Below are 12597 nucleotides of genomic sequence, written 5' to 3'. Positions count from 1 at the left end.
TCGCGCTTTCGCCGTCGACGCTTAGCGTGACCAGGGTCTGCCTCCGTTGTCCGACAAGGGCCCGAATATGCACACTTCTCCTAGAGGCGGCAGCGATGAACAGCACTCGCTGATCCTCACGCTGGACGACCCGCTCGGAAGCCGGCAGGCATCGCAGCGCCTCAGACGGCGCGCAGTCGTCGCTGCCTCGCTGCTTGGCCACATCAATGCCACAGGGGTCTGCGGACGCAGGCCTCGGCCCAGTGCAGGAGCAGCGCGAACGCTGTGGGCCTCGTGTTGTCACGCACAGCAAAGACGAACAGTCGAGACTGACCGTCCGGAGCTGCTCGCTCTCACTTTGCCCCTGATTGCTCTGATAGAATTGGTCCCCAATATCGCCAGGCTGGAAGATTGGCAGGTGCCACCGCGTAGCGGGCCCTAAATTAACTCGCGGCGGGCATCAATGTCACTTGCCCATAGAAGTTTATCAAAGTACGCCCGGACGGGGTCGAGTTTTATGAAAGGCCTCAACATACACGGCACAACCCTGTTCTCAGTCTGGACAGAGTTGATGGTATCTAGTGCAATATTGAATACAGATGCCCACCATGCAACCGTGGCCGCGCGCACTCCCTCACGATCGCAGGACAAGCAGGTGTGGACGGCCATCAACAAGCGCCGAACTACAGTAGATACAGCCACCAGAGCCAAGCGCCATGAAGACGCGGCCAGGCGACTGCACAGGGCGACCGAACAGGATAATGGCCGCAACCGCCTACGCAGTACGTACCCTTACCTACTTCTGCAGCAACGGGACCGCTTCACCGATGTCAGCGCTGCGCGGGCGTCCGCGGGCGCAAAAGTCTGGGGAAGCTGGAGTCGCGAAAAATGGAGGCTGCGGAAACACACACTGGGGCCGTCGAGTGGCCCAACCGCTGCTGGACGCATGCTTTCCCCACAGTCTCAGAACAGCTTAGATCCGGCGCACTCCAAGCGCGCCCTTGATTGGCGCCGCTTACAGCCCACCTTGACTGCTCCGAAACGGCTTGCCAGTTCCTTTGAAGACCCAGGCCACGACCCTGGCCCGTCGCTGCAGCGCTGCCACACCACGGTTCGCTGACGCTGATCAGGGCCGTCTTTGCGACTCCTGCTCGGCTAGGTAGATGCCTCTGCATCGGCCTTCAATTGAGGTTCTTGGGCCTGCGCCGGAGCACGTTGTCGACCATATGGCCACAGGAGGGCCACAGCTTTGGGCCAGCCTAACAAGAGCCATTTTCGACGAGCCTGTAAGACTCGGAAACAAAGGACCCTGTCCAGTACACGTCTTGTATCAATGCAGAGACCCGCCAATAATGGATCTGTGGGTACTATTTTACTGCACATGACCCTCCAGAGCGGGCCCTGACAACGCGCTGTTCGCGCAGGCTGCGACGGCCAGCCATCCAGCATTCTCCGCCGTTCTCCTAGCTTCACCATTGAGACGTCATCGCGTTTGACAACTATTCTAGGCGGATGTTGCAAAGTCGCAGAGTGTTCCTCGCCGCATCTGAAGCTCCTGCAACGCCAGTGGGTAGCCCACTGTGTAGTGTCACGGCGCTTTGCAGCGACTTCCAATGTTCACGCTCCAAAATTGGCGCAAAAGGTGACGTTGGTCCTTGCGTATGCAGAATGGTCTGATGCTATTGTAATACATGCGTGCTATTAAGCTCATGAGATCAGCGCCGACGTCTCTTCTACTTCACCAGCTAAGCCACAGACTACGTCAACCCGGCTGGGCGACATGCTCTCCAGACTGCCCTGCAGAATAGCTGGCTCGATGTTGGTTGCTAATCAAGTCAGGAGCCGCTTGAATACTCTTTTGCACGTTGCAGAACAACTGACGTTTGAGATCTGCACTTGACTGCTTCAATCAATTGTCGCCCCACCTTGCGGCATGGAATTCGAAAGATCGCTCGCCGAATTTTAAGATGTGCTGACCGGCTTTACTTTCCGCAGAGGCGAGCCGCTCGCTACTCTTCTAAGCACGTTTATTGCTAGCAATACTTGACTTGCCGGTACGGCCGTGTCGCGCAATGGTTGGGCTCTTTCCACAATCGATACATTGACGAAGCCCGGCCAATACCTGCAAAGATGTTGCCGAACATGTCACTTACGAGGTATATGCGCACATGATGCAGTACCTTGTATCGCTGTACATGGTGTGCCTACGACAGCTAGCGCTGGTACTCGCGACATGACTACCTAACCATTGCCAGTCAGCGGATGACGTATCACCATCTTACGACCCTCGGGACGGAAGGTTGACGATACAAACTGCAAACATGTTCCGACCGACACGGAATCTATGCAGAGACTCGATGACGAGCGTCTGCGTTCTGCCGTCCGTACCATTGCTTGACGAACACATGCAACAACGGAACCAATTGTCTGTTTGGGTGCTTAACTTAGATGGGTAGCCCGGCGCACGTATGCCCCACTATCCTCACCCTTTCCCCAGACGCTTGCCACTCGTATCTTGACTGCTTGTGCATGCTACACTCCAGCCGCTGATCCTATCAGCGCATCCTGCGCAGGAGCCGAAGTATTCCACCTCGATCCCGCGCAGAAGTAAGGCAGACCGCGGTAAGTAAGAAGTGTGCTGATCGCGTCTAGAAGCGCAGAGCCTACAAATCCTCTGCAACGGCCTGCACGAACGAACGGTTCGCAGTTGTTATGTTGCACCAGCCTTCTGGCTTGACATGAGCATGTTACACATGCAGGCCGCAAGCGCTCGGGGCTCGAGAGTTGTAAAGTCAACAGAGCGCTGGGTAGGTCTTCAGATTAAAGGTCAATGGCACCTACGTACAACGCGCCGGCCCAGCTTTCCATCGATTGACTCCATCAATTCTTGGCTGTGCGTATAGCTGCCTCAGCGGCATGCATCCTGGTCTAAAGGTTCATTGTAAGTACCTCGCCACATCCTTCAAGAGCCTGCCGATTGCCTATTGGCCACCTTGCTCTGAACACCTTCCTGTGCGCCTTTGACCACCAGGTTACAAGGGCGCATTCCTGAGTCGTTGCGAAAACCGCTTCGTGCGTTACTGTACCATATGACGGAATCCGAGCTTCGCTTGCCAGTTAGTCGCTTTCTTCTTTCCGTCGCTATACTCCGATTCACTACGGGCTGGATTCCTCGGTTCTTGGGCACCACCCGTCCCGATGGCGCCAACTACCACTGTAACCGTGACCTTGCAGCTTTCCAAGAGTGCCAGCCGCTGAGTCGCCTGCCTCGGCGTTTCGATCGCCCGCTTCCCGAAACAGTTGTCCGGCAATTGCTCACAGGCGCTTTTGATGGACGTCTGGTGTCCGGCCCGACGCACACACTGTCAGAGCTGCAAAGACGCTGAGTGGAGAGCTATACGAAATGATGTCGCCGTCTTTCCACAACCCAACCCGGTGTGCATCGGTAGACGATAAATTCTGGAGTTGCGACTTAACACGCTCGTGGTCTGCCGCTCCTTAGACCCTTGAATTATCTCCAGGCCTTTAATTCGCCAGACTGAACAACGCATGTAGACCCTGTTTCGGTGACGTCGCCGATGTCACGATAGAACGATCTCCTCAGGTGTTTAAAACATGTTCAGGACAAGGATTGTCTTGCCATCGCGAGACGGATGCGACCCCAGTCGCAAGAACTGCCTTCAATTTCCGCGCCCCAGTGTCCACACCGGCTCCACTTAGCGGAAAGAGGCGAACTCAACAACGGAGACCAACCTCGCCTTAGCCAGTGGAGCATTCGCCCAACAGAACCTTGACTGCTCCTGTCGCCAGCAACATTTCGAGTGGGATTTAGGCTCTCCTTGTTCAGTGAAGGGCCCCATTCCAGTTTGCAGACTGCGTCTTCATCTGAAGCAGCCTCGTTTGTGACTAAACCTTATCACACACATGGCTGTACAGACCCCCACGCTGTTCGCACGTGTCGCCACGATGAAAGCAGGTCAACGGCAACATCAAGTCTCTCACCAGCTCACGATCAATGAGCTTTGAAGGCGGGACGGCCTTGACGATCTCCGGCCATGAAGCGCGGCGAAACACGTGAGCTGCACGCTTGACAAATCGTACTCGAGCCGCTGGGCAGAAGCACAGCATGTTCTACTGCGCGTAAGTCCTTAGTTCAGATCAGAAGTCGACTCATCGGTGGTGGTGGGGAGAGAGGTAAGCAACACTGCGTCAGCATCGCAACATATATCGGTCCTGATGTTTCATCTCTGGCCACGCGGCCCTCGCTGATAACAGCGGCTGGTGCCAGACAATTAAGGCTCGGTCTAGAATTGCTGTTCTAGTTGTCAAAGCGCACGAATCAAGCCCGAGGGTACTGTAAAGCGCTCAAGGTATGATGCAACATGGAGGGTGCAACTGGAGGTCAAACTTTCAAGAGACCTTACACACTGGCATCAATCACCAGTCAGAAAGATGTGTCAGGTCTAGTGATTGGTATACACTGACACTAAGCGTCTAACGAGAGGCGCTTGGGAGAGCATCACCGACAAGCACGATCATTGAGCACTTATTCCCTTTAATGTCTTAGTACATTGATTTGTGTGTCTCTCTGTTACTCTAGAAAACTGTCGAAACATATGGTATTCACGGTACGTAATGTGAAAGATCAATCCTTATGCCAGTACAAGCCGCGTGCAATGCTCGGACGATGGTAACCCAGTGTATGCACTAAAGTGGAAGGCGTACTTTGTCCAACCCGTGTCTGCTCCTTCCAGTCTCTCACTGCGGCTCTTTACACTTCTGGCAGACCATCAGATAGTCTCCTGCCTTAGTCCAAACGATCTTTCCACCACAATGATCGCACCGCATGCCAACGACGATCGAGTCGGCCATCTGAACTTCCTGGTCGGCCAGCAAGTTGGCTGCAGTGGACTCCACCGTGATACGAGTGATTTCTTTCTCAGCCTGGCTGGGGTCCTCGTGTGAGTCTTGCTCAATCTTCCTCAGTCCGTCCACGTCTTCGGTGTCAGTCTTCTGCACCTGGCCAGCGTTCACACCAGTCTTGTCCATACACGCAACATTCTCAGCGACCTCATTCTGGTTGTCTGGCACCTCGTCGCCGTAAGTACCTCTATCCATCCACTTCTCCACATCGTTGTGCGTGATCGTGGTCGAGATCCTGCGACCATGCTTCGCCGTTGTGACAGTCAGTGAGCCTGAAGACGAGGCATTGGCCAGAGGGTCCGTATGGGTGCGAGAGGATACGGATGTTGAAGTGGGGTCATTCAGAACTGTGGCCTGGTCGTTGCGACGAATCAGATGAAGAGATGGATCAGCGTTCTCCAAGGACATGCCCTCTACGCGTGTGGCGATGGTGGTAGTAACTCCAGCTTTTGGGGTCGGTTCGCGTGGGTCGAATGCGACATTGGGAAACACACTGTCAGAGTCTGACATTGTGGCTGCGTTGCGAGATGTGTAGTTGATGTTGGTGCAGAAGAACAGAAGGGGAGGGGGGATTAATAGAGCAGAAGGGTCGGAAAATCGAATCTACTTCAGACGGCATTGGGTGAGTGAATGGCTCGATCAGGTGCTATCTCGAGGCCTCCTTCACTGTTAACCAGGGTATTTTGCCCCCTTGAGATTGTGCACTCATTATGGATGATTGTCATTGTTGGCAACCTCACAAAGTGATCGAGGCTCAGCCACAATCATGGCATTGACAAGCAGTGTGAGGAAACCTGTCACGTTGCGATCTATTGAAGGGTTTGCAGTCACATTGTCCTTCGCTTGTATACCTAAAACCTCAGTGTACTTCGAAAAGCCGAAGCCAGATCTCACCATAATTTCCAACACAGCAACGAGACCCAAACTTCCACGTCCATCATGGGAGAAATTTCTGAAAATGCTGCTCACTGTCTTTATATTATGATGTTCCCAGAGCCCGCGAACACTCCCGAGTCGAGGAATAACGAACGGGCCTCAGGCGAACAAACAACCACGTGTACAGAAGCTGCAAACGACGAGGCAGGCACCAACGACCCCTCGCCTGATCAAACGCAGGAAGTATATAATATCGCTGAGCCCCTAGAAACGTCTTGTCCACTTCACCCATTCAGCTTCAGTTACCAAATACGAATCTCCACAGGACTGAGACCAGAACGCTCAACCTTCCCCACGCCCGAAGACTTCGATCCTCTCCACCAGCAACATGCACCACACACTCATCGCGCTCTCAGCCGTTGCTCTATCTGTGGCACTCATCTTTACCACCTCCCCACTCACACAAATATTGCATTGTGCTTCAAGTGTATGCGAATCGCTTAGAGAGATGGGTTTCTACGTCTGGGTCGGATTATACTGCCTGATATCTTGGGCATCAGTCGTCATGGGACAGTTTTGGGTTCTCGACATCCTCGGTGGACGCTCGGGACAACTGTGCGGGAACAAGTTCATGAACTGTCGACCTTGGGACTAGGGCTCTGGCAGATATGTGTGCTGCACGGGTTTGAACGTATGCAGCGAAGTCAACTAGACGTGGTGATACCAATGTTCAGTCAAGACCAAATGAATGCAGGACATCTCCCAGCGACTGCCTTTTCTAGTACATCGTGTCTGTCGTAGCCTGAGTTGCTTCTTAATCCTGTGTGGGGACCTCCTGCATCCCCAACGCTGCTGCTTCTGTTCTCAAACTTGCGAGTGACAGGCATTTCCTGGACGCTTGCTGCACCCGTCCTTCCTACCACAACGATGGTCAACTTCAAGGTGGCAATGTCGAGACCGAACGAACGTTGCCACGCTGTCGGTACTTTCCTCCATCATTTGCGCACCTTCTCCTGCTCACACTGTCTCCTTCCTATGTTGGCTTTGCCACATCGTCATGGATCAGGAATACCCGAGCAAAACTGATAGTGACGTGTGGCTGCGCAAAAAACACATGCGGCTTGGACGGTCAGATACAGTTGGAGGCACTCACGTCAAGGCACGCTATTTCGATACTCCAATCACGGTCGGATTTTGCTGCCATGATGTCTTTATTGATCATGTTAGGCTAGTGCACATCTACTCGGGGGTGACCGTAATGTCTTAATGATCATGTTAGGTCCACCTCATACCCTGCGTCGTCGAATACTTTTAACAATTGCCCCAAGCGTCTGCATGCACGCTCAGAAGTCGCAGGACTCGGCGAGCAGAATGGCCAGTTCCTCCAGAGCTGTTTGGTCCTCCTCGGTGAATCCATCCTCTTCTGCACAGTCGATGTCGATAATAGCAACGGCCTTGAATGCATTAGTCACACGTATCGCAACGCGGGAGCCATCGACTCACCTTTCCTTCCTTGATGATTGGCACAACGATCTCGCTCTTGCTCGCACCGTCGCAAGCAATGTGCCCGGGGAATTTTTCCACATCAGGCACAAGCTGCGTCTGCTTCGTCTGTGCTGCAGCCCCGCAGACACCGCGCCCGAAAGCTATGGTCTGGCATGCTACTTGGCCGTGGAACGGCCCAAGCAGAAGTTGCCGTGGGTTAGACGGGTCGAGGAAGTAGAAGCCACTCCAGTTGACGCTAGATGACGGAGCAGGCAGGGAGTGGTACGCGTGCCACAGGAGGGAAGCTGCGTTTGCGAAGTTGCTACGAAGCAGTTAGTCCTTGTTTGCGCGCCAACGCCATTGCCTCTGTGAGGCTTGTCGCGGTGGTTGTTGAGAACCCGTTCACATACCAGACCTGGAGGTCAGTCAGCACATTTTGCGATCTCAAGCTTTAGTCCGCGCATACCCAGTTTCTCTGTCCGTCGAACAGCGCCCTGGCCTGCTCCAGAACCTGCGCGTACACCTCTTGCTTGGTCAAGCCATCTGCAAAACTAGACGCGTCTGCATGAACCTTGACGTGGTATTCAGTATCCTGATCATCAGGACTCGCAGCTCTGAGGCGCGCATACCATTTTTCGCGGTTCTTCCAAAATTTCGCTACACGGCACAAATTTGGTGAGGTTGACTGGAAGGTGGAACACAAACGTAACAGGTGGGAAGGTCTTGCCGTGAGCCTCCGAGATCTTGACGTCTGCAAGCTGATTGGCAGCGAACTCACAATCTTGAACTCAGACTTGCGAAGGGCCAGTGCTTGCAAAGAGTAAGGCTAGAAGATAGTGGAATTGGCTGTGTGTAGACTCGCTGCTAAACGAGATGAGGCTCTGGATTGGGGCCCTTGCTACATTTGTAATCGACTCTAACATTGCGTGCTCAATCCTTGCACACCAATACCTCCGAGGCTCTGTCTTGAGAACGCGATCCCTGACTACAATAGTGAAGCAGCTGGTATCATGATATCTGTATATCAACCCTCGGGCCTTTTCTGCACGTCGGAGTGAAATCCCTGGACCCGTATGGAGTTCCAGCCCCTGACCCACTCAGCACACAATCCAGACGAGGGCACACGTTGACGAACAAAGAACGTCGCAACCACTTTGCCGAAATTGTCCTGGACACAAGCAGTGAAGACTGCTCAGCGTCTCATTGCTCTACTGAGATGCTTAGTTTATAATCGTTGTTGGATGCCGAAACCTCATCTCAGTATTGAAGACTCTTCAAAACTGGCCGGTTGGCGCAATGGTAGCGCGTGGCCCTCCTATATACTCCGTCTTCAGACGTTGGAATAGGCCAAGGTTGCAGGTTCGAGTCCTGCATCGGTCGATCTTTTTTTCGTTGCGTCTTTTTTTGACTCGTCACAATTGCACAATGAGCTGAACGAGAGAAAGAGGCAGGGTCGTGCTTGACAAGGCTGACAAGAATCTGCTGACAAGCCCCAACCGTCAACACTGGACGACGTTTGTCTTGCACTCCCACGATCAGCCTTCTCTATTAGCTGCACTCTTTGCATCTACTGCGTGCCTTGTTTTATACACACGTACCCACTGTGAAGCAGCCAGCCATTATCAAGGATAACATTTTGGGTTGTCCGTGTCGTGAGAAGATCTCGTGGTGGTTCTCTCTCATCTACACAGGCACCTAGATCACAAGGATCTTTTTACATCTTCACTCACTTCGTGCCTGCCATACTTGTCTGTAGACGTGGTGATTCACCCGCATAGTGCCAACACACGTGACGCTTTGTGCGAACAGTGTTTTTGCGAAGTTTCACCTCACTTGCAAACGCGACGTCGATGCTTGAGCTTTCTTACATTCAGGTCATGACTACACTAGCGTCTGCTGAGGTTTGATTACATCTTCTTCTGACCGCCCTCTACCCACTCGATAACCTTCTGGAGTAACCCTACATCAGCCAAGGCCTGCTCCTTCGCCTCTCCTTCTTCAACTACGGCACTTAGTTCGCCTCCTTCCACCAACTCTTTTTGGAAGCTCGCAGCAACTTTCTTCAACGTCTCAATGTAATGTGTGACATCGAGACTCTTGACGCCCAAGGGCTCATGCAGGTGCTGCGCCTGGAGCAAGAGGTAGTAGAAGTTGAGGGCGGCAACGTAGAACCCGAGTTCTTGCCGGAACTGCATCCATGAATCGCCAATGTCGACGCTCTTCGAGGCATAGTGGCCGCTGATGTCTGGCCAGAGATAAGGAGCCACGGTCTGTAGCGCGACGGGAGTTGCGAAGATGGACGTTGGAGTGTCGTCGTCAGTATTGGCCCGTGGGTCGTTTGCCTCGAGGGTCTCGCCCTTGAGCCATGACACTGCGCTTGCCTTGAGGTTCTCGTACGGGCAGTGTTCGAGGGTATCCCGGATGAAGGTCAGGCGGACAAGGTCATGGGGATGGGAACGCAGAGTGGTGGTCGTGAGGTAGTGCGCATGCCCTCGCAGGCTGGGGGAGGGTGTGTTGGCGGAGATGAGCGAGACGGTCTGAAGGTACTGTGCGAAAGACTCATCGTCTTGGGGCTCACCGATGTTGTTGTTATCGAGCGCGACGAGACCGAGGGCGAGTATGATGTCGAGAAGTGCTTCTGGCTCAAGACCGACTGTCTGCGGGCCAAGCGCGCCGACGAAGTTCTGGAGTATTGTCGCGTGATCCGGGAAGATGGGAAGCGAGGTCCTTTCATCCCCATGAGCCGCCGCATACAGCTCTTGCTTGACATTGCGTGCAGTGTATAAGATGAGCGCACCGGTTCTCGATAATGGTATGTCGGCAGCAGTAGCGGGCGGCTCGTCCTCGGTGCCTGGAATCCCGCGTTTCTCGATCTCCGGATCTAGAATGGTCGAGACCAGCTCCTCCGTCTTCAGCCCAAGATCCTGCGCCAAAGCTACCACCTGTCCGAGAATAGCAGTTCTAGACCTCAGATCTTCGTCTTCTGCAAATCGATCTGCATACTTCTGGTAATTCGGCTTGTTCGGTATTCTGCGCGGTTCGTACTTCTCCATCAACCTGCTGGCCCACGACAGACCTGGAACATCGTCGTCTGAGGTCAAGGAGAGGACATAGTCCTCAAGGATATGCGTTATGAACGACTGAAGCAAACGATTAACCAGCGTCGACTCATCGGCATTCGGTGCTTCATCCTGTGCCTCTGGGTCAGCATGAGCTTCATTCGTATTGGTACGGCTCAAAAGGTTGCCGCTGCTTCGTCTCGATGGTAGGTGTGGCCTCTTAGTTCCAGACAGTGTCTTGACGAGCTTAATTGCGGCCAATGTGAGCTCTTCTTGGTGCATGTTTGCCCGGTTAAAGGCAAGAAGGACGGCTTGCAGGCTGGTCGAAAGGAAGCGACTTGGGAGCTTGGTCTTCACCCTCCTATGCAATGTGGCCAACAGGTCGAGGAGAATCTCGAACTTGAGTACCGATAGGGGCGGCAGAACTGTACGTGAGAATGCAGGACTCGTGCTCGATTCCCCCACCTCTACGTCTGGTACTTTAAGATTTGCCCCGCCCTCCTCGACATCCTCATGTCCTTCCTCATCTGTCTCCTCGTGCAAATCTTGAAATTCCAGCAGCCGCAGTGCCTCTGTGACCTTCAAGACGCATTCCCTCGGATTGCCCTTCGTGGCAATATCCTGCAGACACTCTTCAGATGCTGGGAGGAGTGGGAGCAGCAGGTGGATAAGGTCCCAGCCGATGTTAGCCGTCAACTCAGGATCCTGCAGGGCCTGATGTAAGATTGGCAAATTCTCCTCCGTCAGATTATATTCCACAATGGTGAGATATGTGATCGGATCAGTGACCGGCGGACGCGCCCCCAAGATTGGGTTCTCTTCCTTTTCCTGTTTCTGCCCACCTAGCTCAGCCATGGTAGCGGGGCGGGTGTTAGTAACCCAAGAAACTGTCGTGAACGAGTGCGTTGTAGAGCTGGGCCGTTGATCAGGCGTGTGTGAATCTGGCGATAATGTGTTGCTTTTGCTGTATCCTGGTGGTGAGGTTGTTGAGACATCGAGCAAGTCACCACGAGCCTAGGCCTGACGCAATCCACTGCGCTAGTGGATAGATCTGGCTAGCTCCACGTACTCGCGAGGAAGGTCCCCGCGCCAAGCCGTGATCGCAGTTGCCAAAGTTCGGTGATCATTCTACCACAGCTCAACCCAGCAACACCAAGACGACAATGGACGACAAGGAAGAGACCAACGAGCCGCTCGATCTCGTGCGCCTATGCATTGATGAGATCGTAGTGGTCAAATTGCGTGGCGATCGCGAATTGAAGGGCAGGTTACACGTATGTTTGCTCATTGCGATTTGGTACTCAGCAGGAGGCTAACAGCCATTACAGGCATACGATTCGCATTGCAACCTCGTTCTCGGCGACGTCGAGGAAACAATATTCGTGGCTGAGGAAGAAGAGGACGACCAGGAGCCGCGCGTCAGGACGGTTAAAAAGCAGAGCGAGATGCTGTTCGTACGAGGTCAGTCTTTGATGCGCTCGACTACCTAGACACAGAGCTAACCTGGCGCAGGCGACTCAGTTGTCTTGATCGCACCAGCAGAAGCCGCATCGCAGTGAGTCGGCAGTCGAGCCTCCACGCAAGCGGAACACCTCAGCCAAGGAAATGAAGGAGGCAAAGAACCACGAAACGGCAGTTTTCAGTTATATTGAGATACCCGAGCGATCGCACGGCAAGGCAGAGTACCTTGGTCCCGATTGGATGTGGTCTGAAACGAGGGTTGGAACACAGGGCTGGTTGATACGGTGACGCAGTATGCGAATGCTGCATTAGGAACAATGAGTCACTGAGCACGCTCTGCCGGCCTGCTTGCGGGCTGGTTGACCTGGCGACGGTCTGGTACACGACCAGCCAGCATCAAGTGCGACTGCAGTTAAGTTTAGCAGCCCAGGAAGCCAATGCCAAACTATGAGTCGAGATGATCTTGTGCATGGTTGTCACTGCTGTGATCCTGTTCATTGTATGCCGCTGAGAGGTCGGGAATGTGACGCGACTGTTGGCATGTCAACCGTACAATCACTCCTAATTAGCAACATTATGTGTTAATGCAAGCGGTTTTGAAGGATACAAGCATTAATTAGCTTTTCTCGACTACTCGCCCATGGGACGATTGCATGACGCCAAAGCAGATTAAGACCCCCGGACGACTCGCACATAGCGCGATGTCTGTCTATACTCCTCAAGAAACCAAAACCTCCGGAACCAATGCGACAAGAAGCCAAGAAGCTTGTTAAGGAAATCTTTCCACGTCATGGTGTGGGGGGAATTAAAAACT

The 12597-nt window shown here is 53.5% G+C and overlaps 4 protein-coding genes and 1 non-coding gene across 5 annotated transcripts; 2 read left to right on the top strand and 3 right to left on the bottom strand.

Moving 5' to 3' along the window:
• Nucleotides 1-4422: 4422 nt before the first annotated feature.
• C7974DRAFT_455243 (uncharacterized protein) lies at nt 4423-5412 on the bottom strand (the record flags this gene model as incomplete). Its single annotated transcript, XM_046145954.1, has 1 exon — nt 4423-5412. The coding sequence occupies one exon, from the start codon at nt 5410-5412 to the stop codon at nt 4738-4740; it is 675 nt and encodes a 224-aa protein (XP_045996072.1). The 3' UTR covers nt 4423-4737.
• Nucleotides 5413-6900: 1488 nt separating this feature from the next.
• Nucleotides 6901-8178, bottom strand: C7974DRAFT_395812 (GAF domain-like protein). Its single transcript, XM_046142016.1, has 4 exons — nt 7893-8178; nt 7717-7834; nt 7282-7586; nt 6901-7232 (listed from the first exon to the last, which is right to left on the bottom strand). Exons 1-4 carry the CDS (start codon nt 7893-7895, stop codon nt 7122-7124), a joined length of 537 nt encoding a protein of 178 aa, XP_045996071.1. The 5' UTR covers nt 7896-8178; the 3' UTR covers nt 6901-7121.
• Nucleotides 8179-8545: 367 nt separating this feature from the next.
• Nucleotides 8546-8643, top strand: C7974DRAFT_t88. Its single transcript has one exon. It is a non-coding gene; the product is annotated as a tRNA-Arg (tRNA).
• Nucleotides 8644-9114: 471 nt separating this feature from the next.
• Nucleotides 9115-11302, bottom strand: C7974DRAFT_395807 (YAP-binding/ALF4/Glomulin). Its single transcript, XM_046142015.1, has one exon. The coding sequence runs from the start codon at nt 11175-11177 to the stop codon at nt 9171-9173; it is 2007 nt and encodes a 668-aa protein (XP_045996070.1). The 5' UTR covers nt 11178-11302; the 3' UTR covers nt 9115-9170.
• A 183-nt stretch (nt 11303-11485) lies between these two features.
• On the top strand, nt 11486-11881 carry C7974DRAFT_313224 (U6 snRNA-associated Sm-like protein-like protein LSm3; the record flags this gene model as incomplete). Its single annotated transcript, XM_046138397.1, has 3 exons — nt 11486-11596; nt 11651-11783; nt 11835-11881. 3 exons carry the CDS (start codon nt 11486-11488, stop codon nt 11879-11881), a joined length of 291 nt encoding a protein of 96 aa, XP_045996069.1.
• Nucleotides 11882-12597: the final 716 nt, after the last annotated feature.

Source organism: Boeremia exigua (assembly GCF_020726555.1).
Source record: "Boeremia exigua strain MPI-SDFR-AT-0100 chromosome Unknown C7974scaffold_7, whole genome shotgun sequence".
In the NCBI taxonomy this organism is placed as follows: Eukaryota; Fungi; Ascomycota; class Dothideomycetes; order Pleosporales; family Didymellaceae; genus Boeremia; species Boeremia exigua.
This window is presented reverse-complemented; position numbering and strand designations above follow the sequence as displayed.

Bases quoted from the DNA above. Each gene is read 5' to 3' on its own strand.
- C7974DRAFT_395812 (XM_046142016.1), bottom strand. The intron at 7,587-7,716 runs AAAGCTTGAGAT...AACTGCTTCGTA, and splicing joins AAACTGGGTATGCGCGGACT to GCAACTTCGCAAACGCAGCT. The intron at 7,233-7,281 runs GTGAGTCGATGG...AATGCATTCAAG, and splicing joins CAATCATCAAGGAAGGAAAG to GCCGTTGCTATTATCGACAT.
- C7974DRAFT_395807 (XM_046142015.1), bottom strand. From the start codon at position 11,177: ATGGCTGAGCTAGGTGGGCAGAAACAGGAAAAGGAAGAGAACCCAATC.